The sequence below is a fragment of the Nyctereutes procyonoides genome, unplaced genomic scaffold (assembly GCF_905146905.1).
Source record: "Nyctereutes procyonoides isolate TBG_1078 unplaced genomic scaffold, NYPRO_anot_genome, whole genome shotgun sequence".
NCBI classification, from domain to species: domain Eukaryota; kingdom Metazoa; phylum Chordata; class Mammalia; order Carnivora; family Canidae; genus Nyctereutes; species Nyctereutes procyonoides.
The window spans coordinates 8,166,486-8,193,603 of record NW_026575052.1 but is presented as its reverse complement, the minus strand read 5'-3'; the positions used below and the strand labels follow the sequence as shown (position 1 = coordinate 8,193,603).

At 43.4% G+C, this 27,118-nt stretch overlaps 1 protein-coding gene and 1 pseudogene across 4 annotated transcripts in view; both read left to right on the top strand.

Annotated features, from left to right (window-relative positions):
• Positions 1-3,909: 3,909 nt before the first annotated feature.
• Positions 3,910-5,496, top strand: LOC129514046 (SNW domain-containing protein 1-like; annotated as a pseudogene).
• A 9,821-nt stretch (positions 5,497-15,317) lies between these two features.
• The window catches only part of USP48 (ubiquitin specific peptidase 48), an 82,637-nt gene continuing 70,836 nt past the window's right edge, over positions 15,318-27,118 (top strand). For all 4 annotated transcript variants that reach the window (XM_055331473.1, XM_055331472.1, XM_055331471.1 and 1 more), the window contains exon 1: positions 15,318-15,623. In XM_055331473.1, the coding sequence (XP_055187448.1) occupies positions 15,490-15,623 (134 nt within the window). In that variant the 5' untranslated portion in view covers positions 15,318-15,489. The remainder of the gene's footprint in view (positions 15,624-27,118) is intronic.

The following is a 27,118-nucleotide window of genomic DNA, read 5'->3' as shown; positions in this document are numbered from 1 at the left end:
ATGTCCACAATAGCCAAACTGTGGAAGGAGCCTCGGTGTCCATCGAAAGATGAATGGATAAAGAAGATGTGGTTTATGTATACAATGGAATATTACTCAGCCATTAGAAACGACGAATACGGGCAGCCCCAGTGGCTCAGCAGTTTAGCGCCTGCCTTCGACCCAGGGCCTGATCCTGGAGACTGGGGATCGAGTCCCACGTCAGGCTCCCGGCATGGAGCCTGCTTCTCCCTCTGCCTGTGTCTCTGCGTCTCTCTCTCTCTCTCTCTCTCTCTCTGTCTCTCATGAATAAATAAATAAAAAACCTTTAAAAAAAAAAAAAAGAAACGACAAATACCCACCATTTGCTTCAACGTGGATGGAACTGGAGGGTATTATGCTAAGTGAAGTAAGTCAATCGGAGAAGGACAAACAGTGTATGTTCTCATTCATTTGGGGAATATAAATAATAGTGAAAGGGAATATAAAGGAAGAGAGAAAAAATGTGTGGGAAATATCAGAAAGGGAGGCAGAACATAAAGACTCCTAACTCTGGGAAACGAACTAGGGGTGGTGGAAGGGGAGGAGGGCAGGGGGTGGGGATGAATGGGTGACGGGCACTGAGGGGGACACTTGACAGGATGAGCACTGGGTGTTATTCAGTATGTTGGTAAATTGAACACCAATAAAAAATTAATTTATTAAAAATAAAAGGGTGCAAAAAAAAAGGGTGCACACTATCCTTCACTCTCCTGAAATTTGAGGGTCAGTCTCAAGTCAATGGATCATTGCCAGATCCAATCAGCAGACAGTCTAGATAGTGGATGGGGAGAAAGAGAAGGAACATTCTTACTGAGAAGGTCACCATCACACTCACCACCTGGGGTGGTCTTTCACCCTAGCCCCAGCCCAAATGCTGGGCAACTCCCATCAGGTGTAAGCCGGTAGCTAGGAGGTGAATGAATTCACCTGAGGCAGAACAAAGGAGCTAGCTAAATACCCCTACAAGGGAGCAGAGAAGATACCCTACACCTGAGACAGTGGGTGGGGGCTGTTTTTAAAGAGGAAAGGTGAGGAGGTGTGGCACTGACAGGATGTTGCCTCTTTTGTTGTTGGTTGTTGTTGTTGGTAGCCCATCTATCGGTCATTTAGGGCCCATGGATGTTTTGAGGTGGGTCCTCTGATGGGGCTTCCTGTATTCAGGCAAGGGGTCATTGTGGGCCCTTCCTACATCCCATCGTTCAATCCTGTTGACAAAAAGTGGCCTCTACACCCAGAAAGAATATGTGTGGCTGGGGGCTGGTGTACTGATAGGTTTATTCCAAGTGGATAAGATACCATTATATTAGGTAATCCTTTGTTATACTGAATTATTCTATAGTAAGGATACTTTTCAAAAGGTTGCCTCTGGGGATGCCTGGTGGCCCAGTTGGTAAAGTGATCACCCCTTGGTTTCAGATCAGGTCATGATCTCAGGGTTGTGAGATCGAGCCCTCTTAGGGCTCCCTGCTCAGCAGGGAGTGTGCCCCTTGTGTGTGTGCTCACTCTCTGTCTCAAATAAATTTCAAAAAAAAAAAGAAAAAAAGAAAATCACATTCCTTAAAAAAAAAAAAAGGTTCCCTCTAGCAGCTCCTACATGATTACATTAAAGCCAATGGAGTTCAGATAACATGGTTCACTGAAGGTCTCATCTCCTCCCTCCACTATGCTTGCCAGTGAATAACTCCTGGGTATATGAGTTCACACTATAGATGTCAGAGGGGACTCAACCCTAGAATGTGATCATACACATGCTGATGCATAGTGCTGGCAAGGAGAAGTGTCAGTATACTGTCTTAAGCGTTCACATGAATGTACTTCATGGGCAGGGCAGCCCTGACTCCACCCATCCTCCTCTTCCTAGGTGGTGAGACATTCCAACCCTCTACTTCCCCTTTTTGGCTGGGTGATTTCCCCTTTCTTCCTAGTCTTGGAAAAATGATATTAAAAAAATGCCTGTGCTTTATAGATACTTTGTGAGTCTGCCTAGATTACAAGCCTCTCTCATCTCAGAAAAAGAATCTACTTTTGACAACACATCTGGAGCTAAAATAGTAACCTTTATTCAAACTCATGCACAATCATTATGTAGCAAGTATTTCTTAAGCATCTACTAGGTGCTGAGGCACTGTTCTGGGTGTCAGGAACATAGCAATGAAAAAGGCAGTAGGATTCCTACTCTTGAAGAACTGACAATTGAAGGAAGACCTCAGTGAGCAAGTAAACAAGATCAAAATGAAGACAATGACTTTTTTTTAAAAGATTATTTGAGTAATCTCTATACCCAACGTGGAGCTCCAACTCACCACTCCAAGATCAAGAGATGCAAGCTCTGTACTGAACCAGCCAGGTGTCCTAAACACAATTACTTTATTTAGGCACGAGGTCGGGGGGGGGGGGGGGTTGTAGTGGGAGAGGGAGAGAACTTCAAGCCGACTCCCCATTGAGCACAGAGTCCAACATGGGGCTTGATATCACAACCCTGAGATCATGACCTGAGCTGAAACCAAGAGTCAGACACTTTACAGGCTGAGCCACCCGGGTGCCCCCACAACACAATCACTTTATTTATATATTTTTAAACGATTTTTATTTTTTTATTCATGAGAGACACAGAGAGGCAGAAACATAGGCAGAGGGAGAAGCAGGCTCCATGCAGGGAGCCCGATGCGGGACTTGATCCCGGGTCTCTGGGATCACACCCTGAGCCGAAGGCAGGTGCTCAACTGCTGAGCCACCCAGGCATCCCTATTTATATTTTTTATTTTTTTTCTATTTATATTTTTTAAAGATTTTATGTATTTGAGAGAGAGAGAGAGAGCATGAGCAGGGGAGAGGGGTAGAGGGAGAAGCTCCCTGCTGAGCATGGAGTCTGATGTGGGACTTGATCCCTGGACCCCGAGATTGTGATCTAAGCCAAAGGCAGACGCTTAACTGACTGAGCCACCCAGGCACCCCAACACAATCACTTTATTTTTATTATTTTTTTAAAGATTTATTTTTATTTATGAGAGAGAGAGAGAGAGAGGCAGAGACACAGGCAGAGGGAGAAACAGGCTCCATGCCAGGAGCCTGACGCGGGACTCGATCCCGGGACTCCAGGATTGCACCCTGGGCCAAAGGCAGGTGCGAAACCGCTGAGCCACCCAGGGATCCCCCACAATCACTTTAGATGTGAGAAATATTAGGAGAGAAATAAACAGGGATGTGGTAGTAGGGGTGTGAAAAGGAGGCCTCCTCTTGACAGGCTGGTCAGGGAAGTCTTCTCTGTGAAGGTTACACTGAACTGACATCTGAAGGATCTGTCTTAAGAGCTGGGAAAGAGCACTACTAGCAGAGGGACAGCAACTGCAAAGGCCCCAAGGCAGGAAAGTACTTGGATACTGTGGCTAACTCACAGTGGATGAGGGAACGAGAATATGAGGTTGAAGTTAGGAGTGCCTGGATCCTCAGGTGCCCTTTATTTTAATTTTATTTTTTATTTTTTTAAAAGATTTTATTTATTTATTTATGAGAGACAGAGAGAGAGTGAGTCAGAGAAACAGACAGAGGGAGAAGCAGGCTTCATGCAAGGAGCCCGATGTGGGACTCGATTCTGGGACTCTAGGATCATGCCCTGGGCCGAAGGCAGGCACTAAACAACTGAGCCACCCAGGGATCCCACAAGTTTTAGTTTCCTTTTATTTTAAGCAAGGTGCAGGGGGGCAAGAGCACCTGGCTCCAGGGGCCCCAGACAGATCAAGTTCAGCCACTCTCCACTGACAAAATCCAAAGGCAAAGATACAAGCAGTGGTGAAACGAGAAAGGATTTCCGTGGGGCCGACACCAGGAAGACAGCAGGCTTGTGTCTCAAACACTGTCTCTAAAGTGCTGAAGCTTAAGCAGAAGGAGATGGCGCTCACCAGCTTTTTACCTGCACCAACTTAGCTATCTCAGCACCAGCTTAAGGCTGAAGAAAAAGCAAGATCCCAGAGATCAAGACAGACTTCACTGGTCTTGTCCTGAATGTAACTTCCCCAATACGGATATAGGAAAGGCTGGATACCTCAATTATTAGCATCCAAAATGGAGATGCTTTTCCAGAGATCCATGAGGTGCAGTATCCACTGGATATGCAATGAAAGAAAAAAATGTCAAATGCACTGGCCATTCAGGTGGATGCTGAAGGAAAAATTAAATATGATGCAATTGCTCAGCAAGGACAGTCAAAAGACAAGGTCATTTATAGCAAGTGTACTGACCTGGTTCCCAAGGAAGTCATGAATGCAGATGATCCAGATCTGCAAAGACCTGATGAAGAAGCCATTAAAGAGATAACAGAAAAGACAAGAGTAGCCTTAGAAAAATCTGTTGCTGCAGCCATGCCAGTTTGAGCTGCTGATAAACTGGCTCCTCAGTATATTTGATACACACCATCTCAGCAAAGAGTGGCTTTCAACTCTGGAGCTAAACAGAGAGTTACTCGGATGGTGGAAATGCAGAAAGATCCAATGGAGCCTCCAAGGTTCAAGATGAATAAGAAAATTCCCCGAGGACCACCTTCTCCTCCTGCACCTGTCATGCATTCTCCTAGCCGAAAGATGACTGTGAAGGAGCAACAAGAGTGGAAGATTCCTCCTTGCATTTCAAATTGGAAAAATGTAAAGGGGGTATACAATTCCATTAGACTAATGTCTGGCTGCTGATGGAAGAGGCCTGCAGACAGTTCACATCAATGAGAACTTTGCTAAGCTGGCCGAAGCCCTCTATATTGCTGATCGGAAGGCTCGTGAAGCTGTAGAAATGCGTGCTCAAGTAGAGAGAAAGACGGCACAAAAAGAAAAGGAGAAACATGAAGAGAAACTTAGAGAGATGGTCCAGAAAGCTAGAGAGAGAAGAGCTGGGATTAAAACCCATGTGGAAAAAGAGGATGGGGAGGCACGTGAGAAGGATGAAATCCGGCGTGACAGGTGAAAAGAGAGACAGCACCACCAGAAGCTTTCCAGGGCAGTTCCTGATAAGAGGTCAAAACTACAGATAAATGAAAATTGAGATAGTGAAGTCGTTGCTAGTGGTGTGCCCAATCCACGGATGTCCAATGAAGTTCAGTATGACCAAGGCTCTTCAACCAGTCCAAGGGTATGGACAGTGGTTTTGCAGGTGGAGAAGATTAAATTTACGACATTTATGATCAAGCCTGGAGAGGTGGCAAAGATATGGCCCAGAATATTTACAGGCCCAGTAAAAATCTGGACAAGGACATGTATGGTGATGACCTAGAAGCCAGAATAAAGACCAACAGATTTGTTCCTAATAAGGAGTTTTCTAGTTCAGACCGTAGGCAAAGAGGCCGAGAAGGACCAGTTCAGTTTGAGGAAGATCCTTTTGGTTTGGACAAGTTGTTGGAAGAGGCCAAACAGCACAGTGGCTCTAAAAGACCCTCATAGCAGCTGCCCCAAGGAACATGAGCATGAAGGCAAGAGGAGGAGGAAGGAGTAGACACACCTCTCTTCAAAGTGAATGAACTTTTATCCATAACCCTAATGATGCAAGTCAGATGGGGAAATACTTTGTAAATGGCCAGGATAAAAACCAAATCTGGGTGTCAGAACCCAGCATTACCTTTTATTATGGGAGTAAGGGGGAGGATGGAAAATTCTTTGAACTATTTAGTTTTTTTTTAAAGAGTGGGTTGTGTCTGTGCTTCTACCTTTTGGCACTTATAGAACATACAGCCCCACATATGAAATTAAGACCACTTCCTTTTGTGTGACATTGGTACTTTGGGGTTAATATTTTGTGTAAGAATGACTGCTGATGAATAAAGTTGCCCCAGCCACAGTGAGTAGAAGGATGTTCACGTACTGGAACTATCCTGCCAAATGACGTTTGCCCCTATTACACTCTGTTTTAATTTGGAGTGGGGAAAGTAAGCTCGTGCTCGGTGCAACTATTTGTTTCAAATAAAAACATTTAGACAAAAAAAAAAAAGTGCTGAAGCTACTTCTAGGTTTATATAAAGAAAGTGTGAGACAAAGGTCACGTAGGTACACACAGGGAGGCAGAGAAGGTCAGAGCAACGTGTTGGGGTCAATCGCTCTGGATCTTGCTGGTTCAGGGCAGTCCTTTTTTGCTTGAGGCAGTAGTTTTGGCTCACAACAGGGGATGCTTTGCCTGCAAGGTCTTTTGCCTGATTTAAGAGATAAGCTGGAAAGAATTTAATTAATTAGAAAATACAGACTGAGGTCAAAATGGAAGTAGTCGAAGTCCTCTTTCATTACTACTGTAATTACCAACTTAGCAATTTATAATTTTGGAGGTCAGATGTCTAGAGAGGGTTTCTTTGAACTAAAATCAAGGTATTGTTGGCAGGGCTGCAATCCTTGTGGGCACTCCAGGAGAGAATCCATTTCTTTTTCTTTCCCAGCTTCTAAAGAGTGCCTGCATTCCTTGGCTTGTGACTCCTTCCACCTTCAAAGTCAGCTGAGTAACATCTTCTCTGGCTCTGACCATTCTGCTTCCCTCTTATAAAGACCCTTGTGAGGGGATCCCTGGGTGGCCAGAGGTTTAGCACCTGCCTTTGGCCCAGGGCGTGATCCTGGAGACCCAGGATCGAATCCCACATTGGGCACCTTGCATGGAGCCTGCTTCTCCCTCTGCCTGTGTCTCTCATATTCTCTATCATGAATAAATAAAATCTTAAAAAAAAAAAGACCCTTGTGGTTACATTGGGTCTATTCAGGTAATCCAGGATAATTTCCATATTTTAAGATCTTTAACTAAATCTCATCTGCAAAGTCCCCTTTGCCACATAACATATTCACAAATTTTGGGCACATTTGTCTTACTCTGAGCTTCCATAACAAAAATCCCATGTTAAAATAGAATAAAAATAAATAAAATACCATAGACAGTGTGCCTTATCAACAACATAATTTCTTATAGTTCTAGAGGCGGGGAAGTTCAAGTTCAAAGTACTCGAAGATTTGGTCTGGTGAGAACTCAGTTTCTTGGTTCATAAAAAGCTGTCTTCTCAGTGTCCTCACGTAAGTAGAAGGAACAAGGGAGTTCTCTGGGGTCTCTTTTATGAGTTCTAATCCTCCTTCATGATCTAAGCACCCCCAAATATCATCACACTGGGCATTAGGATTTAAGATGTGAATTCTTGGGACGCCTGGATGGCTCACTGGTTGGGCACCTGCCTTCGGCTCAGGGCGTGATCCTGAGATCCGGGATCAAGTCCCACATCGGGCTCCTTGCGGGGAGCATGCTTCTCCCTTTGCCTGTGTCTCAGCCTCTCTCGGTCTCTCATGAATAAATAAATAAATCTTAAAAAAAAAAAAGATGTGAATTCTTGGTAAATGAAAGCATTCAGAATATGTCAATAGCTTTGGGGGAGGGCATTATTCTGCCTACTATAGTCCTATAGGTCATGAAAAGTTTAGATTTTGTCTAAAGTGTGAAAGGATGACAGAGTGACATAATCTGATTTCTTTTTCTTTTTCTTTTTTTGTTGATTGATATAGAAGTGGGTCCAGGACAAAGGCTGGCAAAAATCCAGCTGTGCTCTATAAGAAATACTTGTTTAGTCTTCCTCCATTCCCAAAGTTTCTAAACCCTTGAAATTTCCTAGAGTGATAAAGTTGTCTTTTGTTATTTGTAACAAGCCCCTTCCAACCACACCTGACTTCCTGTTAATGAAGTGGCTTTTGGAAAGCCCCTGAGTAATAATCTAAGAATGCAGACTAATTGCCAAGAAAACCAATCATGTTTAGAGGGCTGGAATTTTCATCCTCAGGCCCATCCTCCCCCCACCCCTGGGGAGTGGAGATAGTGATCAATAATCAAAGGCCAATGATTTAATCAACTCCCACTGGGTAATGAAATCTCCATAAAAACCTAAAAGGATGGGGTTCAGAGAACTTCTGGGCTGGTGAACAGTGGAGATGCTGGGAGTGTTGTGTGTCCAGGATGGGTATGAAAGCTCTGTGTCCCTTCTTACATACCTTGCTCTATACCTCTCTTCTATCTAGCTGTTCCTGTGTTACATCCTTTTCTTTTCTTGTTTTAAAGATTTATTCATAGGGACACAGGCAGAGGAAAAAGAAGGCTCCATGCAGGGAACCCCATATGGGACTCAATCCCAGGTCCCGGGATCACGCCCTGATCATGAAGGCAGATGCTCAACCGCTGAGCCTCTCAGGCGTCCCCGATACATTATTTTCTAATAAACTGGTAGTTAGTATGCTCTTCTGAGTTGTGGGTTGCTCTAGCAAATCAGTCAAACCTGGGGAGGGGGTGATGGGCACCTCTGACTCAAAGCCAGTTGGTCAGAAACACAGATGAGAACTTGGATTTGCCATTGGTGTCTGAGGGGTGTATGTGTATATACAGTCTTGAAGGTCTGAACCCTTAACCTGTGTCATCTCAAGGTAGTCACGGAATTGGGTTAAATTTGTAGGACATCTGGCTGGTGTCACAGAATTGCTGATGTGTGGAAAACCCATACATCTGGTGTGAGAAGTGAAGTAGTAATGTCATGTAGAGAAAACAGGGAGAAGTTTTTATTTAACTTTTTTTAAAGATTTATTTATTTATTTATGAGAGAGAGAGAGAGAGAGAGGGGCAGAGACACAGACTCCATGCCGGGAGCCCGACGTGGGACTTGATCCCGGGACTCCAGGATCGCGCCCTGGGCCAAAGGCAGGCACTAAACCGCTGAGCCACCCAGGGATCCCGGGATAATTTTTATTTATTTTATTTTATATTTTTTAAGATTCCATTTATTCACTCATCAGAGAGAGAGAGAGAGAGAGAGGGGGGGGGCAGAGACACAAGCAGAGGGAAAAACAGGCTCCATGTCAGGAGCCCACATGGGACTCGATCCCAGGTCTCCAGGATCACATCCTGGGCCGAAGGCGGCGCTAAACTGCTGAGCCACCAGGGCTGCCCAAGTTTTTATTTTAAAATAGCATTTAGAAAACCAACAGAGGAGGAGGCAGCAGCAAAGAAGACAGAAAAGGAATTGCAGCTGAGGAAAATGGAAAACCAGGAGAGGATAATGTCCAGAAACCAAGAGAAGGACATTTCAGGATGGTAGGAGCAGTGACTGCAGAGAGCTGAGGACTGAGAGAGGACCCCTGGATTAGGTAACATGGAAGCCATGCTAACCTTGATAAGGTAGAGGAGTGATAAGGTCAAAGGTCATAGGCCAGATTGGAGTTGGTTGAAGCGTGAATAGGAGTTAAATCGGGGGGGAGGGGGGGGCGATCCCTGGGTGGCGCAGCGGTTTAGCGCCTGCCTTTGGCCCAGGGCGTGATCCTGGAGACCCGAGATCAAATCCCACGTCGGGCTCCCGGTGCATGGAGCCTGCTTCTCCCTCTGTCTATGTCTCTGCCTCTCTTTCTCTGTGTGTGACTATCATAAATAAATAAAAATTAAAAAAAAAAAAGGAGTTAAATCGGGGTGCCTGGATGACTTAGTCTGGTAAGCGATGGACTCATGATCTTGGGTCCTGGGATGGAGCCCCACGTTGGGCTCCCCACTGCAGGGAGATTATTTTGAGATTCTCCCTCTCCCTCTCCCCCTCCCCTCACTGTGCCTGCTCTAACATAAATAATTAAATCTTTAAATTTTTTTTTTATTTATTTATGATAGTCACAGAGAGAGAGAGAGAGAGAGAGAGAGAGAGGCAGAGACACAGGCAGAGGGAGAAGCAGGCTCCATGCACCGGGAGCCCGATGTGGGATTCGATCCCGGGTCTCCAGGATCACGCCCCTGCCCCGGGCCAAAGGCAGGCGCCAAACCGCTGCGCCACCCAGGGATCCCAAATAATTAAATCTTAAAAAAAAAAAGTTAATATAGACCTAGGGTGTCTGCTACAGTAGCCACTCCATACATGTGGCTATCAAGCCCCTGAATGAGGCAAATTTAAGCTAAGATGACCTGCAAGTGTAAAATACACACCAGATTTCCAAAATAAAGTGTGAAAAAAGGGGGTATATTTCATTAGTACTTTAAATGTTGATTTCATGTGGAAATGTACACATTTCGGATATATTGCGTTAAGTATATATATATATTTTTAAAGATTGTATTTATTTATTCATGAGATACAGAGAGAGGCAGAGACACAGGCAGAGGGAGAAGCAAGCTCCACGCAGGGAGCCCGATGCGGGACTTGATCCCAGGACTCCAGGATCACGCCCTGAGCCGAAGGCAGGTGCTAAACCTCTGAGCCACTCAGGGATCCCCAAGGGTTAAGTATACTGTTAAAGTGAACTTCACCTCTTTTTACTTTTTATTTAAAGATTTATTTATTCTAGAGAGAGAAAAAATACACATACACACACAGGCATGTGAAGGCAGGGGGAGGGGCAGAGGGAGAGGATCCCAAGCAGACTGTGCTGAGCTCAGAGTCCAATGGTCCAAGCTCAGTCTCAAGTCCCCAAGATCATGACCGGAGCCAAAATCAAGAGTCAGATGCTCAACGAACTGAGCCACTCAGGCATCCCAGGTTCTCCTTATGTCTAACAGTTGTTCCTTCTGGACCTTCCTTCTAGGGTCCTTCCCCTGTTCCCAAAATGTATTAGGTGAAGGAGCAAGCCATGTGGCTGTGCACAGGAGAGTTCCAGGCAAAGCAAGCCGCCAATGCAAAGGTCTTGAGGCAGAATGGTGCTTGGGTAATCGTGCACAGGGAGGAAGGCAGGGTTGGTGGAGCAAAGTTGGGGTGAGGGAGAGTGGTGGGAAATGAGGTCTAGGGGTTAAGTTTCAGAGGAAAGGGCCCTTGTTTATTATTAAGGGAGACAGGAAGTTTAGAAGGTTTTTAAGCCAAGGAGTGTCCATCTGGCTTATGTGCAGACTACAGAGAGGCAAGGGTGAAACCTGGAGTCCAGTTAGGAAGCTTTCTAATCCAGGTGGGACCAGGGTGGTAATGGTTAACTGCAGAGTGGTTGTATGTATTTTGATGGCACAATTGACAAGATTTGTGAAAGGGCTGGATGGGGGTGTAAGAGAAAGACAGGTTAAGCCTGCCTCTAAAGTTTCTGGCAGGATAGAGTTGCCACCTGCTGAGATGGCCAAGTTATAGAAGGGTATTTGGGGGCAAATGCAAGTAGAATAAGGTAGGTTTTGGACATGTAAAGTGCAGAATACCTACTGCACATTGGAGATGTCAAGTAAGCAAGAGGGGATATACAAATCTGGCATTTTAGGAGGAAGGTCAAATCTAGAGAAATGAATTTGGCAGTCATGAGCACACAGCTGGTATTTAAAGCCACAGGAGGAGATCAGATCATCCAGGGAGTAAATGTATTAGAGGAGCGGTCCAAGGACAACCCTATGCCACTCAAATTTACAGATGAGAGAGGAGAAGGAACCAACAGAGGACACTAAAAAAGAATGACCAGTGAACCATGGGAAAAGCAGGAGAAAGTGGTGTTCTGCAACTTAAGGAAAAGGTTCCAGGGCAGAGGGTGAAAAATGAGTCAAAAGCTTTGGATAGGTCAAGCAAAGATCAAGTGTGAGCCTACCAACAAGATTTCACAGTGTGACCTTCATATGAGTGGCTTTGCGGGTATTAGAGGCAACAGCCTGATTTGGAATGGGCTTACCCGGGATAGGAAGAGGGAACTGGAGAAAAGTATAGACAACCCTTTGTGGTTTTGCTATAAAGGGAGCAGAGAAATGGGACAGTAGCTTGAAGGGGATGTGGGAGTCAAGAGACTGTTAAACTTGGGAGAAATCACAGCATATTTGAATGCTGACGAGCATCCAGTAGAGATTGAAAAATTCATAGTGTAGGACAATATATCCCACAAGACTCAAATTCCTGTCTGTTGTTATGGCGTGTATGTCCCTGATGGATTAGAAATCGCCTAAAAAGCATGAAGTTGAATAAAAGTCAAAATAGCTGCACCAATGCTTCGGCAAAGCTCAATTTTAAAGTAACTTTCTTCCCTCTTCCATAAACCTCCCCTACCACCCTAAAGACAGGATGAAGGAGGCTGGCAGCACAACACAATTCCTTTCAAAACCAGCTATAGCCTGTATTTCCCTATAAAACACCCTAGCTCCTTCCTCTGGGAGGACTTCCAATTTTTTTTTTTTTTTTTTTTAAGATTTATTTATTTGGGAGACTGAGAATACGAGCTGGGGGAGGCAAAGAGAGAGAAGGACAACACTCCCCGCCAGGCTTGGAGCCCGCTATGGGTCTCAATACTAGGACCTGGGCACGATGACCTTGAAATCAGACACTCAACCTACTGAGCCACCCAGGCCGCCTCGAGGGCTAGTAGTTTTTGAAGGCCGTAGCCCGCTGTGGGGCCTCCTTTGCCTGGCAAAGCAATAAAACTATTGTTCCTCTTTATCCCCAACTCTGTCTTCCTGTTATATTTTGGCTCTGAATCATGGAAGTCGCTTTTCGATAACACATCTAAAATGTAATACAGGGGATCCCTGGGTGGCGCAGCGGTTTAGCGCCTGCCTTTGGCCCAGGGCACGATCCTGGAGACCCGGGATCGAATCCCACGTCGGGCTCCTGGTGCATGGAGCCTGCTTCTCCCTCTGCCTGTGTCTCTGCCTCTCTCTCTCTCTCTCACTGTGTGCCTATCATAAATAAATAAAAATTAAAAAAAAATAAAATGTAATACAGTTGACTCTTGAACACAGATTTGAACTGTGTGGGTCCATTTATACTTTTCTCTGTATGAATACAGTACTATAAATGTATTTTTCTCTTCCTTATGATTTTCTTAGTGACATTTTCTTTTCTAGCTTAAGAATACAATAAAAAGGGGATCCCTGGGTGGCTCAGCGGTTTGGCGCCTGCCTTTGGCCCAGGGCGCGATCCTGGAGTTACGGGATCGAGTCCCACGTCGGGCTCCTGGCATGGAGCCTGCTTCTCCCTCCTGTGTCTCTGCCTCTTTCTCTCTCTCTATGTCTATCATATGTAAATAAATAAATATTAAAAAAAGAATACAATAAAAAAATACAGTCTAAAATACATAGAACATACAAAATGTGTTATCGATAAGGCTTCTGGTCAACAGCAGTCTATCCGTAGTTATATTCTTGGAGAGTCAGAAGTTATACCCAGAATTTCCACACCACCGGGGGTCAAGGTACAGCACATGGTTCAAAGGTCTACTGTATATTAAAAATTGAAGCCATCTCTCTTCTAAACCTGCTGCTGCTTCTGTAGTTCCTATTTTACTAGGGATAAACTCTTAACTACCAGGTTAGAAAACTGCATAGAGCAGTCACAGCATGGTGACTAAGATCACTATTTCATCGTGTGCCAAGGAAAGGGCTATGACCCAGAATTGAAAGTCAAATGACAAGGTGACTAGACACTGATTAGACCAACATCAAGTTATAGCAATTCCACATCCTAAATATCTTTCAAATTTGTCTCCTTATGCCGTACCTATTATGAAATAGGACTACCTCCATTTTGACCTTAGTCTATACCTTCTAATTAAATTTGTTCCAGTTTATCTCTCAACTCGGGCAAGAGACCCTGAGGGCAAAGCATCCCCTGATGTGAGCCCAACTATCCCCTCAAGCAACAAGGACTGCCCTGGGCCAGCAAGATCCAGAGTGATGGAGGTAAAGATGGATGTGACCTTCACAGCCCGCCTGGATGTATTGAGCACTGTCCCACATATTCCTTATATAAACCTGGACGTATTTTCAGCACTTGGGAGACATTCTAGTCCACAGTGTTCCCAGTGTCGGCCTCACTGATATAAACTCCTTTTTTGTTTCACCACTACTCATGCTCTTGCTTTGGATTTTGTCAATGGTGAGTGGCTGCACCTGGTCTGTATGGGTCCCCTAGAGCCCAGGTGTTCTGAAACCCCAGCCTAGTTACATCTCCCCAGTTGAGGCCTTCATTATCTCTGACCTGGGTTACTTCAATAGTCTTAGTAGGGGTTTCTCTGCCCTTGACCTTGGCTGAGACTGAGGAAGCCATACAAAATGCAAATCTGCACTTTTATCTCTCACCAGCTTTAAACATTTCAAGGAATCTCTTAGATAAAAGCAAGGTCTCAGCCTGCTTCTCATAGCATACCTCTCCCTGTCTCAGAATTTGTTTTCTCACACCAAGAAGTTTCTTCTGTGCCTTTTCTCTTTGTGGTTCCCTTTTGTAATGGTGCCTTCCCCCCCTCCCCCAAGTTCTACTCAACTTTTAAAGATGTACTTAGAAAAAAAAAAAAAAAAGATGTACTTAGAGATAAGGTCTTCCGGTAAGCCATTTCCCGAGTCCTGCAAACTTCCAAGGCTGGAAAGGGGATCTCTCTACTGCGCTCCCCTCGCCCACCCCCCAAAGGCGGGGACCACGTCTTATCTACGTCATACTTTCTGCAAATGTTTGTCACTTTAAGCATCAAGTCCAAGGTTATCCAGCTGGTAAACTGCGGTGTCCGAAATTAGTGCTTAAACCCCCGGCGGGCTCTCATTCAAATGCAAAATCCCCAAAAATCTTCCCTCTAGCAGTGCTTTTAATAGTTTGCAAAACACTTCGATGAGGCTAGTCTTCATATCCTGGGGCAAGACTTGGAAAGAGGAAATGTTTCTAAACCCGGGAGCTTCAGGAAAGCACAAAGCAGTCATCAAAAAACAGAGAACAGCAGCCGGGAGGGCCGGCCAGCTGCAAAGACCCTCCCAGCCCGAAAAACCGCACCCAAGAGCCCTCACCCAAAGCCCCCTCCACCTCCAGGACTATAAATCCCAGCATGCCTAGCGTCCAGTGAGTGACAGCACGCAACGCACGCCGGGAAACGAAGTCCAGCTCTAGTTCAGGAAAAGGGCAGAACGTCCCGTGACGTCAGGAGGGCTCGGGAAAGGAGTCGGACCCGGTCCAGGCTCAAGTTTAATCATCTTGTAGCGAGCCGGCCCTGGTTTTCTTTTCTTTCTTTCTTTCTTTTTTTTTTTTTGGTGACCCGGTTTCAGGTCCTACCCCGCAGTCCAGCGGCCCTATGTGCGTTGAGTAGCTTCTCGCGTGACTCCTTGAAGGTTAAAGGGGAAGTAGCAGAGAGCAAGGATAGGCAGCCTTCTGCTCTCGACGCGCCGACTCGTTAGGATAGTGGTACTCAGGACGCTGCTTCCCCAGCAGCGCCGGTGAGGACGTGGCAACACTAGCTCGAGCGGCCGCTTCCTTTTCCTCTCGGCGCGTCCGGCGAGAGGCGCGGGGAGGCGCAGAGGCTGCTGGGAACGCGCATGCGCTTACGGCGGCGGAGAGTACACCTCCAACGTCTCCGGGCGCGGGGGGTGTCGGGTGTCGGCGGCGGCGGCGCTTTGCGGCGGGTCGTGCGGGTCGGGCGCGGGCGGGCGGGCGCGGCGGCAGTGGCGCGCACAGGTGATTGACTGGCCAGCTGGCTGAGGAATCGCCTGGTCCCCGTTGCTGGCAGGTGGCGGAGCCCACTTGGGCGGCGGCAGCGGCGGCAGCGGCGACGGCCCGGCTCGGGAGGCGCTCCTCGGGCCAAGGCCATGGCCCCACGGCTGCAGCTGGAGAAGGCGGCCTGGCGCTGGGCGGAGACGGTGCGGCCCGAGGAGGTGTCGCAGGAGCACATCGAGACCGCCTACCGCATCTGGCTGGAGCCCTGCATCCGCGGCGTGTGCAGGTGAGGCCCGCGCACCGGGGCCTTGCGCCCGTCTGGCTCCGGACCTTGGAAAACTGGGCTGGGGCCCGGGGGTCTCGCCGGGGAGGAGAGGACGGCGGGCGGCAGTGCGCTTCCAGCGGGCGCGGAGAGGGGGCAAGGCGGAGGCTTCCTTCCTCCTCAACGCGTCCGGGCGACCCGGGCTCGCCGCTCGGAGGTGATGCTGCTGAAAAGCCCTTTGGGAAAGGTTCTGGCTTCGTATCTAGAAGATGGCGGTGGCAATGGTTGCAGGCAGGAGCGGAGAGCCTAGCAGACGTTGTTGGCTGTTGCATGTTGGCCAGGGCTCGGCCTTTTCCATTGTAGGAAGGGAACTTCGAAGCGAGTTTCATCCCCCGGTATCTTTTTTTTTTTTTTTTTTTTTTTTTTTTACTGTGGACTCTGGGCTTGGTCACCTTCGTATTAGTTTTGGAGACGGCAGGTTTAGAAAAACGTCTGGGCAGCCTACGTCATCGGTACCCTTCACCCCCAGTTGACCTCCCCTCTCTCCGTTCATCTGTTTTAGCCCTTTTTTTTTTTTCTTCTTTTTTTTTGGGGGGGGGGTGGAGGGGGGGGTTGCGTTCCGAGTGCGCCACTTGACCCAAGTACGAAGTTTGAGCTGTGTTAGTTCTGCCCTTCACTTCTGCTCAGCCCCCTTGAACCTTTGCCTTGCCTTTTAGTTGGAATTCTCAGGCATTGTTCCTTGTCCCTTCGGATTTCTCTGCCTTCTTTTAACGCGGGAACTATAGTTTTTTTTTGTTTTGTTTTGTTTGTTTGTTTGTTTTTGTTCTGGAATGTTTTGTTGAATCGACTTGGCCGAGCCGGGCATGCTCAGTAGCCATCACTTCAGCAGGCGTTTAGCAAAGGCTTTCTGGAGTTTTTACACTCCGCGGCGGGATCCGGAAGGCATGGAAGTCCAAGGTCTCGGCTCTGGAATTTATATATAAAGTCGGGTTTGAGAAGTGATTCCAGTTAGGGAGCTTCCATAAGGCAAACGAGTTAATTCCGAGCTCTGGGCGTCCGGCTCGCTAGGAGGGCGCATCTGACTCCCAACAGTAAGTACTGGAATGACAAGAGTCTGTGCGTAATACAATGCATGAAGTTGCAGTTAGTTTCTCAACGTAATTAGATTCCAGAGTAACCAAAGAAACAACAACAACAAAAAAACAACAAAACCTTTACACTGTTGCAATTCTGATTTTTTTTTCTTTTTTCTTTTTTTTTTTTAAACAGAGGTGAAGGAGTAGAAATGGGCTGGGACCACTATAAGAATAATGTCAGTTTTAAGTTGCAGTTGCAAGGTTTATATCCAAGCCGGTTTTTTTTTTTTTTGTTGTTGTTGTCGTTTTGTTGTTTTGGCATTGAGATAAAATTCATATATTGTATGATTCACCCATTTAAAATGTACTGCCCAGTGTTTATTTGTATATTCATCCACAGGGTTCAGCTATCACCACAAATCTTAGTTTAGAACACCGCCCCCACCGCACCCCTAACTCTTTGGCCGTTAGGTTGGCACTTGCCCATCCCTGTGCACCACCACCCCAAGCTCCAAGCAACCGCTGATCAACTTTCTGCCTCTAGATTTGCCTGTCTTGGACATCTCATGTAAATCGAATCATAAAACAGGTGGACTTTGGGGGATTCCTGGGTGGCTCAGCGGTTTCACACCTGCCTTTGGCCCCGGGCCTGATCCCGGAGTCCCGGGATCGAGTCCCGCCTTGGGCTCCCAGCATGGAGCCTGCTTCTCCGTCTGCCTGTGTCTGCCTGTGTCTCTGCCTCTCTGTGTCTCATGAATAAATAAATAAAATCTTTTTAAAAGTGTGTAAAATATGCAACAAAACTTACTAAATATATAATTAAGTGGCATTAAATACCATTACAAGTTGTACAGTTGTCACCATTGTGTAGTTCTAGGGCTTTTCCATCACTATAAAAGGAGACTATCCGTTACACTTTGCCTTCCCTCCTTGCAACCCCGGGCAACCACTGATCTTTCCATCTCTGGGTTTCTGTGTTCTAAATATTCCATATAAATGGAATCCTACAATATAGCTTTTTTTGGTTTGGCTTTCACAAAACCTGTTTTCCATTGTCTTCCATGTTGTATCATTGATCAGTACTTTTATTCCTTTGTGTGGCTGAATAACGTTCCGTTTGAATATATACCATATTTTGCTTATCAGTTGACAGACTTAAATGCCCCCCACCTTTACTGAGAAATAGTTGACAAATAGAATTGCCTATTTTTTTTTTTTAAGATTTTATTTATTTATTCATGAGAGACACAGAGAGGCAGAGACACAGGCAGAGGGAGAAGCACGCTCCATGCAGGGAGCCCAATGTGGGACTCGATCCCAGGTCTCCAGGATCATGCCCTGGGCCAAAGACAGGCACTAAACCGCTGAGCCACCCAGGGATCCCCCAGAATTGCCTATTTTTAAAGTGTATTTGATAGACCTATGTAGTGGAATGAGTACTAAGATCAGGGTGGTTAAACACATGTCACCACATAATAAACTCGATGAGCATTTTTGTTATATCCATTTGGCCTGTTGTGCTGCTATGAATATTTGGCTCAAGTTTTTATAAGAATACTTGTTTTCAGTTCTTTTGGGTGTATACCTAGGAGTGAAATTGCTGGGTCATGGTAATTATGTTTAACTTAGGAACTGCCACACTGCGTTCTACAGCTGCTGTGCCATTCATTTTAAATTCCCACCAGGAATGTATGGGGGTTTCAGTTTCTCTCCATCCCTTGCCAACATATGCTATACTTTGCTATCCTAGTAAATTTTTTTTAAGATTTTATTTATTTATTCATGAGAGATGGGGGGGAGGGGCAGAAACAGGGAGAAGCAAGGCTCCGTGCAGGATTTGATCCTGGAACCCCAGGATCACACCCTGAGCCACCCAGGGATTCCCCCATCCTAGTGAATTTGAAGTGGCATCTCGTGTTTTTGGTTTGCATTTTCCTAAGGACTAATGAATTGAACATCTTTTCATGTGTATGTTGGCCATTTTTCATTTATTGCCGAATAATCCATTTTATGTCTTTTCCACATTTATATATCCATTCATCAGTTGATGGACATTTGGGTTTCCACTTTCTGGCTACTATGAATAACGTAGCGAAGAATATTTGTGTAGGGGTTTTTGTGTGGATGTATTCATTTATTATCTTGGGTATGTATGTAGGAGTGGGATTGCTGGGTCATAAAACGATGTTTAACATTTTGAGGAACTGACAGATTATTTTCCAAAGTGGCTGTGCTATTTTACAGAGTATGAAGATCCCTATTTCTCCAAATTCTTGCTCCTGTATTTTTTCTCACAGCCATGCTAGTGGGTGTAGGTGGTATCTCATTGTGGTTTTGGTTTACATTTCCCTGCTGAGTATAAAGTTCAGCATCTTTCATGTGCTTCTTGGCCTTTCGCGTATTTTTGGAGAAATTTCTGTTATAAAGTCCTTTGCCCATTTTAAAATTGTTTTCCAGGTGTTTTTGTTGTGAGTTTTAAGAGTTCTTTATTAGATACAAATTCCTAATATTTATAAATACTTTCTCATTTCTCTGGGTTCATATTTTTGATGGTATTGTTTGTAGTAAAAAAGCTTTTAGTTTTGTTGTAGTTCAGACTGGTCTTTTTCTTTCTCTCATACTTTTGAGACTGTGCATACATAATCTGATGCCCAAGTGATGTTTATCAGTATACATTTTATATTTTACATACATGATTGTTAGGAGATTCCAGAGCTAAAGAGGTGGTTAGTCATCCTCAAAGTAGATGAATTAAGAATATTTACATTTCTTAAAAAAAAAAAAGAATATTTACATTTCTGAAACTGATTAGTACAGTCATGGTGAAGCAGTCTGTACTAAATACTGTACTCAACAGAGTTCTGCAAATATTACATATATTAATATTTAAAAGCATTTTTTTTTTTTTGCTAACAATGAGGGTAATAGTTAAATAAGTTCCTTTCAGTAAATTGGTTGGAAAAGAGAGGCATTTTTCATTTTGATCCTTCTTGCTATATTACCCATCAGAATGATGGTTAATAAACCTACTGTTTATACTTTATACTTTTATATATATACTTTATAAACCTACTGTTTCCTCATAACCATCCCCAACACAATATGAGGCAGGGAAGGGTGAAAGGAGAATCTTAAAGTAGGCTCCACACATCAAGGAGCCCTACATGGGATGGGGCTCAGTCTCATGTGAGATCTTGATCTGACCTGAGCTGAAATCGAGTCAGAAGCTTAACCCATTGAGCCACCCAGGTGCCCCTTAATCACACTTAAGTTTTTAAATATTTTTCTTTTTAGAAAAGATTTTTATTCATGAGAGACACAGGGGCAGAGACATAGGCAGAGGGAGTAGGCTTCTTGTGGGGACCCCCAGGATCATGCCCTGAACGGAAGGCAGAGGCTCAACCACTGAGCACCCCCAGGTATCCCAATCATGCTTCAAAAAAAATTTATTTGAGGTAGCCTGAGGGAGAGCACAAGTGGGGGGAGAGGTAGAGGGAGGATGAGGAGCAGACTCCCCGCTGAGTGACTCTGTCCCAGGACCCTGGGATCATGACCAGGATCGTGCCAAAGGCAATTTTTTAACTCCCTTGAGCTACCCGGTGCCCCATTAATCACTTTTTATCTGATAGGTCTCATGTTAATTTGTTTCTTTTTGTGATAGTTAAAATTTTGATGTGAAAATTTCAGTCTAGACCAGCTTCTACTTATGTATGTAGGAGTACAATGTCTTGTTCTCACTAGAGAAACAGTACCAGTGACTTATAAAATTAAACATTACAGAAGTGTAATGCATTCTAGTGTCTAGTATCATGCCAGTTGACTTCTAGCTCTAGTCTGAAACCTTTCACTTTGAAGCTTCCTTCATCCACCTGTTCTTAATTGATGTTCAGTTCAGCGGCATCTTCTTTCTTAGTTCACATTTAAAGACTTAAGAGAGTGCTTGTGAGTGCCCAGGGAGGGGCAGAGGGAGAGGGAGAATCTGGAGCAGACTTCCAACAGAGCAGAGCCCAACCTCCTCCATCCCACTACCCAAGATCATGACCTCAGCCAAACCGAGAGTCATTAGCTCAACTAACTGCCTGAGCTGCCCGGGTGCCTTTAAGGCCAATTTAAAATATGCATAGTAAGCTGAGAGGATGGGACCCTGAACCCTCTCCCTCATTACCCAGCTTTAACTTGTTAACTGATGATCTCAGTCATTTGTTTTATTTTCACTGTATGTTTACAGATTTTTCTGCTAGCATTTTAACACTCGGAGAATACTTAGTCCTTAATTTTTGTGCAAAGTTAAAGCCCCTCCTTAATCTCAGGCTAACTAACCATTATTAAAACAGTATAAATAGGGACACCGGGGTGGCTCCATAGTTACATGTCTGCCTTCGGCTCAGGTCCTGATCCTGGAGACCTGGGATCAAGTCCTGCATCCTGATCCTGGAGACCTGGGATCAAGTCCTGCATCCTGATCCTGGAGACCTGGGATCAAGTCCTGCATCGGGCTCCCTGCATGGAGCCTGCTTCTCCCTCTGCCTATGTCTCTGCCATTCTCTGTCTCTCATGAATAAATAAAATCTTTTTTTAAAAAAAGTATAAATATTGGCTTTTTTTTTGTATCTTTTAAATTCAAAAAAAATTTTTTTAATTCAGATATTTAGTGACTGTTATACCTTCCTGGAGTAAATATTCTTTTATTCAACAAATAATTTTGGCACTCATTAAGGGCTTGTTGTAGTAGTCTAGACTGGCTCTGGGATAAAGCCCCAGAAGATACATTTCCTTCTTTCAGGTGCCATGTATTTTACAAATAAAGCAGAATATGATTAAACAATGTAATTGTTTTAGAAAAAAGAGCAGTCACACTGCATACTTTTTTGCAACTTGTTTTTACTTGATAACATTTTCCATATTAGTGGATCTAGAAAATTTACCTTATCTTTAATACGTATGTAATATTTTCTGTAACTGTAGATGTATTATAATTTAACCATTTCCCTGTTGATGGACCTTTGAGTTTTCCTGTTTTGATACTATATAGACAGTGCTTCTGTGAACATCCCTCTATGTATCTTGGTTGAGTGAATGTTTTCACTTAGGTTGTAAGATGAGAAAACAGAAAAAGGTCACTATAACCATATACAATTTTGGTAGGCGGTAAAAGGTTATACTGTTTAACACTGCATCCTATATTCACCCTATTTCCCACTCTAGCTAGGCATTCTTAACTGCAAACACCAACGATAATAGTGAAAAATAGCAAGTTATTTTCATGTGCCTTTTAATTTTTGCTAGTGGCATTGAGTATCTTTTATATATGTTGGCCATTTGTATTTTTCCTTTGAATTGTCTGTCCGAATTGATCGTTTTCTTACTAATTGTCAAGAGTTTTGAGTATTTCTGCTGAACATCCTTTTCCTACATTTTTTAAAAGATTTATTTATTTATTCAGAGAGAGTGAAAGGCAGAGACAGGCAGAGAGAGAAGCAGACTCCATGCAGGGAGCCCGACATGGGACTCGATCCCGGATCCCCGGGATCACACCCTGGGCTGCAGGCAGCGCTAAGCCGCTGCGCCACTGGAGCTGCCCTTTTTCCTACATTTTTTAACTTGACTTCGTGGTGTTTTTGGTTTTTGTTTGTTCCTTTTGGTACATTAAAACTCATGTTTATGTTGTCAGATTTATCATTGTTATTAAGGTTGCTGGATTTCCCCGTTCCAAGATTATAGAACTATTCACTCATTTTTTTTTAAATTTATTAAAGATTTATTCATGAGCAAGAGAGAGGCAGAGACACAGGCAGAGAGAAGCAGGCTTCATGCAGGGAGCCTGACCTGGGACTTGATCCCAGGTCTCCAGGACCAGGCCCTGGGTTGAAGGCCGCACTACCAGGCGGCACTAAACTGCTGAGCCACCTGGGTTGCTCTCATGTTTTAATACTGATGGTTTTATCCTGTGTATTCAATCTTTGTGCTCTACAGTTTAATTTGATTTAGGGTGTGAGATTTGGATCAAGCTTTATTTTTACTTTTCTTTTTTTTTAAATTTTTTTAAATTTTTATTTCTTTATGATAGAGAGAGAGAGAGAGAGAGAGAGAGAGAGAGAGAGGCAGAGACACAGGCAAAGGGAGAAGCAGGCTCCATGCACCAGGAGCCTGATGTGGGATTCGATCCCGGGTCTCCAGGATCGGGCCCTGGGCCAAAGGCAGGCGCCAAACCGCTGCGCCACCCAGGGATCCCTATTTTTACTTTTTAACCAAATTAGCTACTCAATTTTCTCCACTTATTTATTTATAAGATTTTTATTTATTTATTTGTGAGAGGGAGAAAGCAGAGACCTAGGCAGAGGGAGAAGCAGGCCCAAGGCAGGACCCCGGGATCAGGCCTTGAGCTTCTGGAAGGCAGACACTTAACCGCCGAGCAACCCATGCGTCCCGGCCACTCAATTAATTTAAGCCATTTATTGAATAATCTAGTCTTCACCCTGTAGGTAAAAAGGCCACCTTTATTATATGACAAGTTATTATATGTGCTTGGGTTTGTTTCTCACCTATTGATTTGACTCAGTATCTTGGTATTATGACCCCAGTTCAAATTACTTAATATTTTAAAAATATCTGATAAGGCAAGACCCTCTTAATTCCTCTTAGAATTATTCTACTGTTCTTAACATACAGGAAAAAAAACACATCATAAACATTACTCAAGGTGAATTATCACAAGGGGAACATATCTGTATCTACCACCACGATTAAAATGTTGCTGGCATTCCAGAACACACCCATCTTGAGTTTATTGCCTCTCACTGGTTATTAACATCCTCCTCAAGTAACCACTACCCTTACTTTGGACACCAGAGATTTTGCCTATTTTGAACTTTGTATACAATTAATTATACATTGTAGTTCATTCTGTGTCTGGCTTCTTTTGCTCAGCATTGTATGATTTGTTCACATTTTGGGTAGCAATGTGCTCATTTTTAATGCTATGCAGTATTTCATTGTGTTACAGTATACTTTATCCTTTCTGCTGGTAATGTTCATTTGGAATTTTTCCAGTATTTGGCTGTGAGGAATAAAGCTGCAGTGAGCATTCTTGTACATATATTTTGGTGCTATATATATACATTTTTTTCGTATATGCCTTTTTTGATAAAAGAGGACTTGCTGGGTCATAAATATTTAGCTTATTAGATAATGCCCAAACTTACCAAAATGATTATATTTATCACATTCAACTTTCATGAGTACTATGTGAGAGTTCATTTGCTGTGTATTGTCACTATGATCATTTTAATTTTAGCTATTATGGTGGGTGTTGTGGTATCTCATTTGCAGTTTTAATTTGCATTTCTCAAATGACCAATAAAATTGACCTTTTCGTATTCAACTATTCACATATCCTCCAATGAGTTACTTAATTTTTTAAGCCCCATTAACAATTTTTTCATTTATTTTTTAAAGATTTGATTTTTAGGTAGTCTTCTCCATCCAACATGGAGCTCAGACTTACAACCCCAATCAGTCATGCTGTCCACTGAACCAACCAGGTGCCCCACCATATATATATATATATATATTTTTTTTTTAAGATTATTCATGACAGAGAGAGGGGGAGAGAGAGAGAGAGGCAGAGACACAGGCAGAGGGAGACGCAGGCTCCATGCAGGGAGCCCGACGTGGGACTAGCGCCAGAAGGCAGCGCTAAAACCGCTGAGCCACCAGGGCTGCCCTAGCATCTTTCGAATGAACCATAAGTACTGATTTACAGTATAGTCCAGTTTATCAGTATCTTTCTTTGTGGTGATTGCTTTTTTGCATGCATCTTATTTAAGAAATCTTTACCTTCCCCTAGGTCCTAAAGATACTGTCCTCTGCAAAGCTGTATTGTCTTTCAGAATGAGATTTACAGTCCGTTTGGAATTATTTTATTCTTGTCATTTGGGTAATAAGGGCCTGGAAGAATTTAAGGGTTTCCCGTCATTTAGCAATGTAGACTTGTTGAATGACTACTAGTTGTAAAGATCTGTGATAGAAAAAGTAGAGGTTCCAAGGAAAGGGAGGACATACATAGGGGAAAAAATAAAAATTAACCAAACGAGACGTGCTTTTTGTGAATCTCCTATATTTCTCTTGGTTTACAAGGTAACGATTTAATTATTAAGAAAAAGTTTTTTGTATTTGGGACAATTTTACAAAGGAAATAGAAGAAAAAATTCATGGATTTAATTCTTTTGTTTTCTGTGTAACATTAAAAGAAATCCTTTAACTTTTTTTTTTTTTTGTAAAACAAATTGAAATTTAGAGTCCAGGATGGCACAAGATGCTTTTCTTGTGGCTTTATTTATTTGTTAATCCTTAGCTGATGTGAGTTCCAATTTGAGAAGTACGGATAAGCTAAAATGAAATGTAGTTAACAATGGGCTTCTAAGGAGTCTGAGCTCACTGCTAACTTGAACTCCTCTCAAGTAAAAGCCACCACCCAGAGAAATATGTTGTAATATTTTCGTAGTATTCCCTTTTGATTTTTCTGCATGTACATAAAAACAATGCCATCAAAACAAAAAAACAATGCCATCATGTTTTATGTGCGTTTTGAAAAGTTACTTTTGAACTTTAGTATTAAGAGTCCCCAGGGCATTACAGAGTTTATAAAATACTAATTTCTAATCGTTGCATATATTCCATTTTACAAGCCTGAAAGTATTTTTCCTATTTGCATTTGCCTACTTATTCTCCTTCTCCCCTTCTACTAATTTAAGTTTTTGATGAGCTTCCTTATAAGGAAATATTTTTTCTATTTTGTTTATACAGACTCCCTGCTGAGCTTAGAGCCTAATGAGAGCCTCCATCCTATGACCCCTGAGATCAGGACACGAGCCAAAAGCCAGAGTTGGACACTCAACTGACTGAACCCCCCAGGCACCCCAAAAGTTAGATGAACATTCTTAAGGTTCTTTATTTACTCCCATCATCTTTGTACAGTACCTGAATATCCCTGTCTTTGTGTCCTTGCCATCGAGTATGACATTTTAAAGACTTGTGAGTTTAATAATGTATCAGTGAAGTTGGAAGGTATTTTTTCTTCTCCTTTTTTAAAGATTTTGTTTATCTGTTAGAGTGTGCACAAGTGGGAGTTGGGCAGTGATGGAGGGAAAGGGAGAAGCCCCACTGAGCAGGGAGTCTAATGTGGGGCTGGATCCCAGGACACTGGGGTCACCACCTGAGCCAAAGGCAGATGCTTAACTGGCTGAGTCACCCAGGCACCCTGGAAGGTATTATTTTTTTCAAACATGAAGCCATTTCCCAAATTGTATAAAGAAATGTTTCAAGTCATCCTCCTTAGAGAACTAAATCCCACTGTAAGAGGGGAAAATTCTGAATTGTAATGGTTCACTAAGCCTATCCACATAGGGAAAGAGTTGATTTGCCAGTCAGCCCATCCTCTGTCTTACCTCCCAGGGTTTTTCCTTTAATACCAATTAGGCGGAAAATAGATTCAGTAAGTAGAGTCATAGTATTTCTGAGGTGGCTCACTTTTTAAATCCACTTTGCTTGGCTAATCTCTTTCTCTAATAGTTTGAATTTCAGGCCAACTGATTTAATATGCTTATTACAAAAGTATTTGGTATATTGGTAATTTTTATAGGGTGCAGTGTTTGAATCCCAATTTAGTGAGGTATAACTTAGGGTTTGGAAAAGGAAAATTTTTCACTTTTGTTAGGTGGCAGAGCCTCAAAGGTTGATTGGATTCAAAAACTTAGAGTACATACTTAATTTTAAAAAATATCCAATAAACTAAAGGATGGCTAACACTATAGGACAACTTCCATCCGGAATATTTAACGTAGGTTTGGTGTTGAATTTTATTGACTTTGTCAGTTGTGTCTCAAACTTTTTTTTGCCTAAGTTCTAGAAGAGGGGCACGCATACCAAGGGACCTGGTTATAGTTGTTTTTTTTTTTTATTTTTTTTTATTTTTGCCTACCTGGTGTATGTCTAATACCCTGAGACCTTGATACAATAATGCCATGAATAAAAACACTAAAATTTTCAGTCATTAGAACCTGGAGTTTAGATTATCTTGTTCCTCATTTATTTTCACTGCTTCAGGAAAATAGGTACTTTAGTAACAAGTAAACAAGTTTGCTTGGTAAAAATTTAAAGTAAAATAATTTTATGTGAATAGTTGACAGTCGTATAGTTTTATAGGAAAATGATTTTCATTTTTATTTCTAGGTATTTTGTTAGGAAAATGATCTTTAAAAAGTATGCATTGAGAACGTGTATTCCCATGGCTGCCCCCATCATCCCATTCTTTCACATCCTCTGTAAGGAGCTACCTTTTTCTGATTCTTTTCAGTGTTCATAAAAGCAGCCACAGTCATTTTCTTAGACAACATAGCATTGCATACTGTTCTATACTTGTGGAGATTTTTCCATCAGTAATTA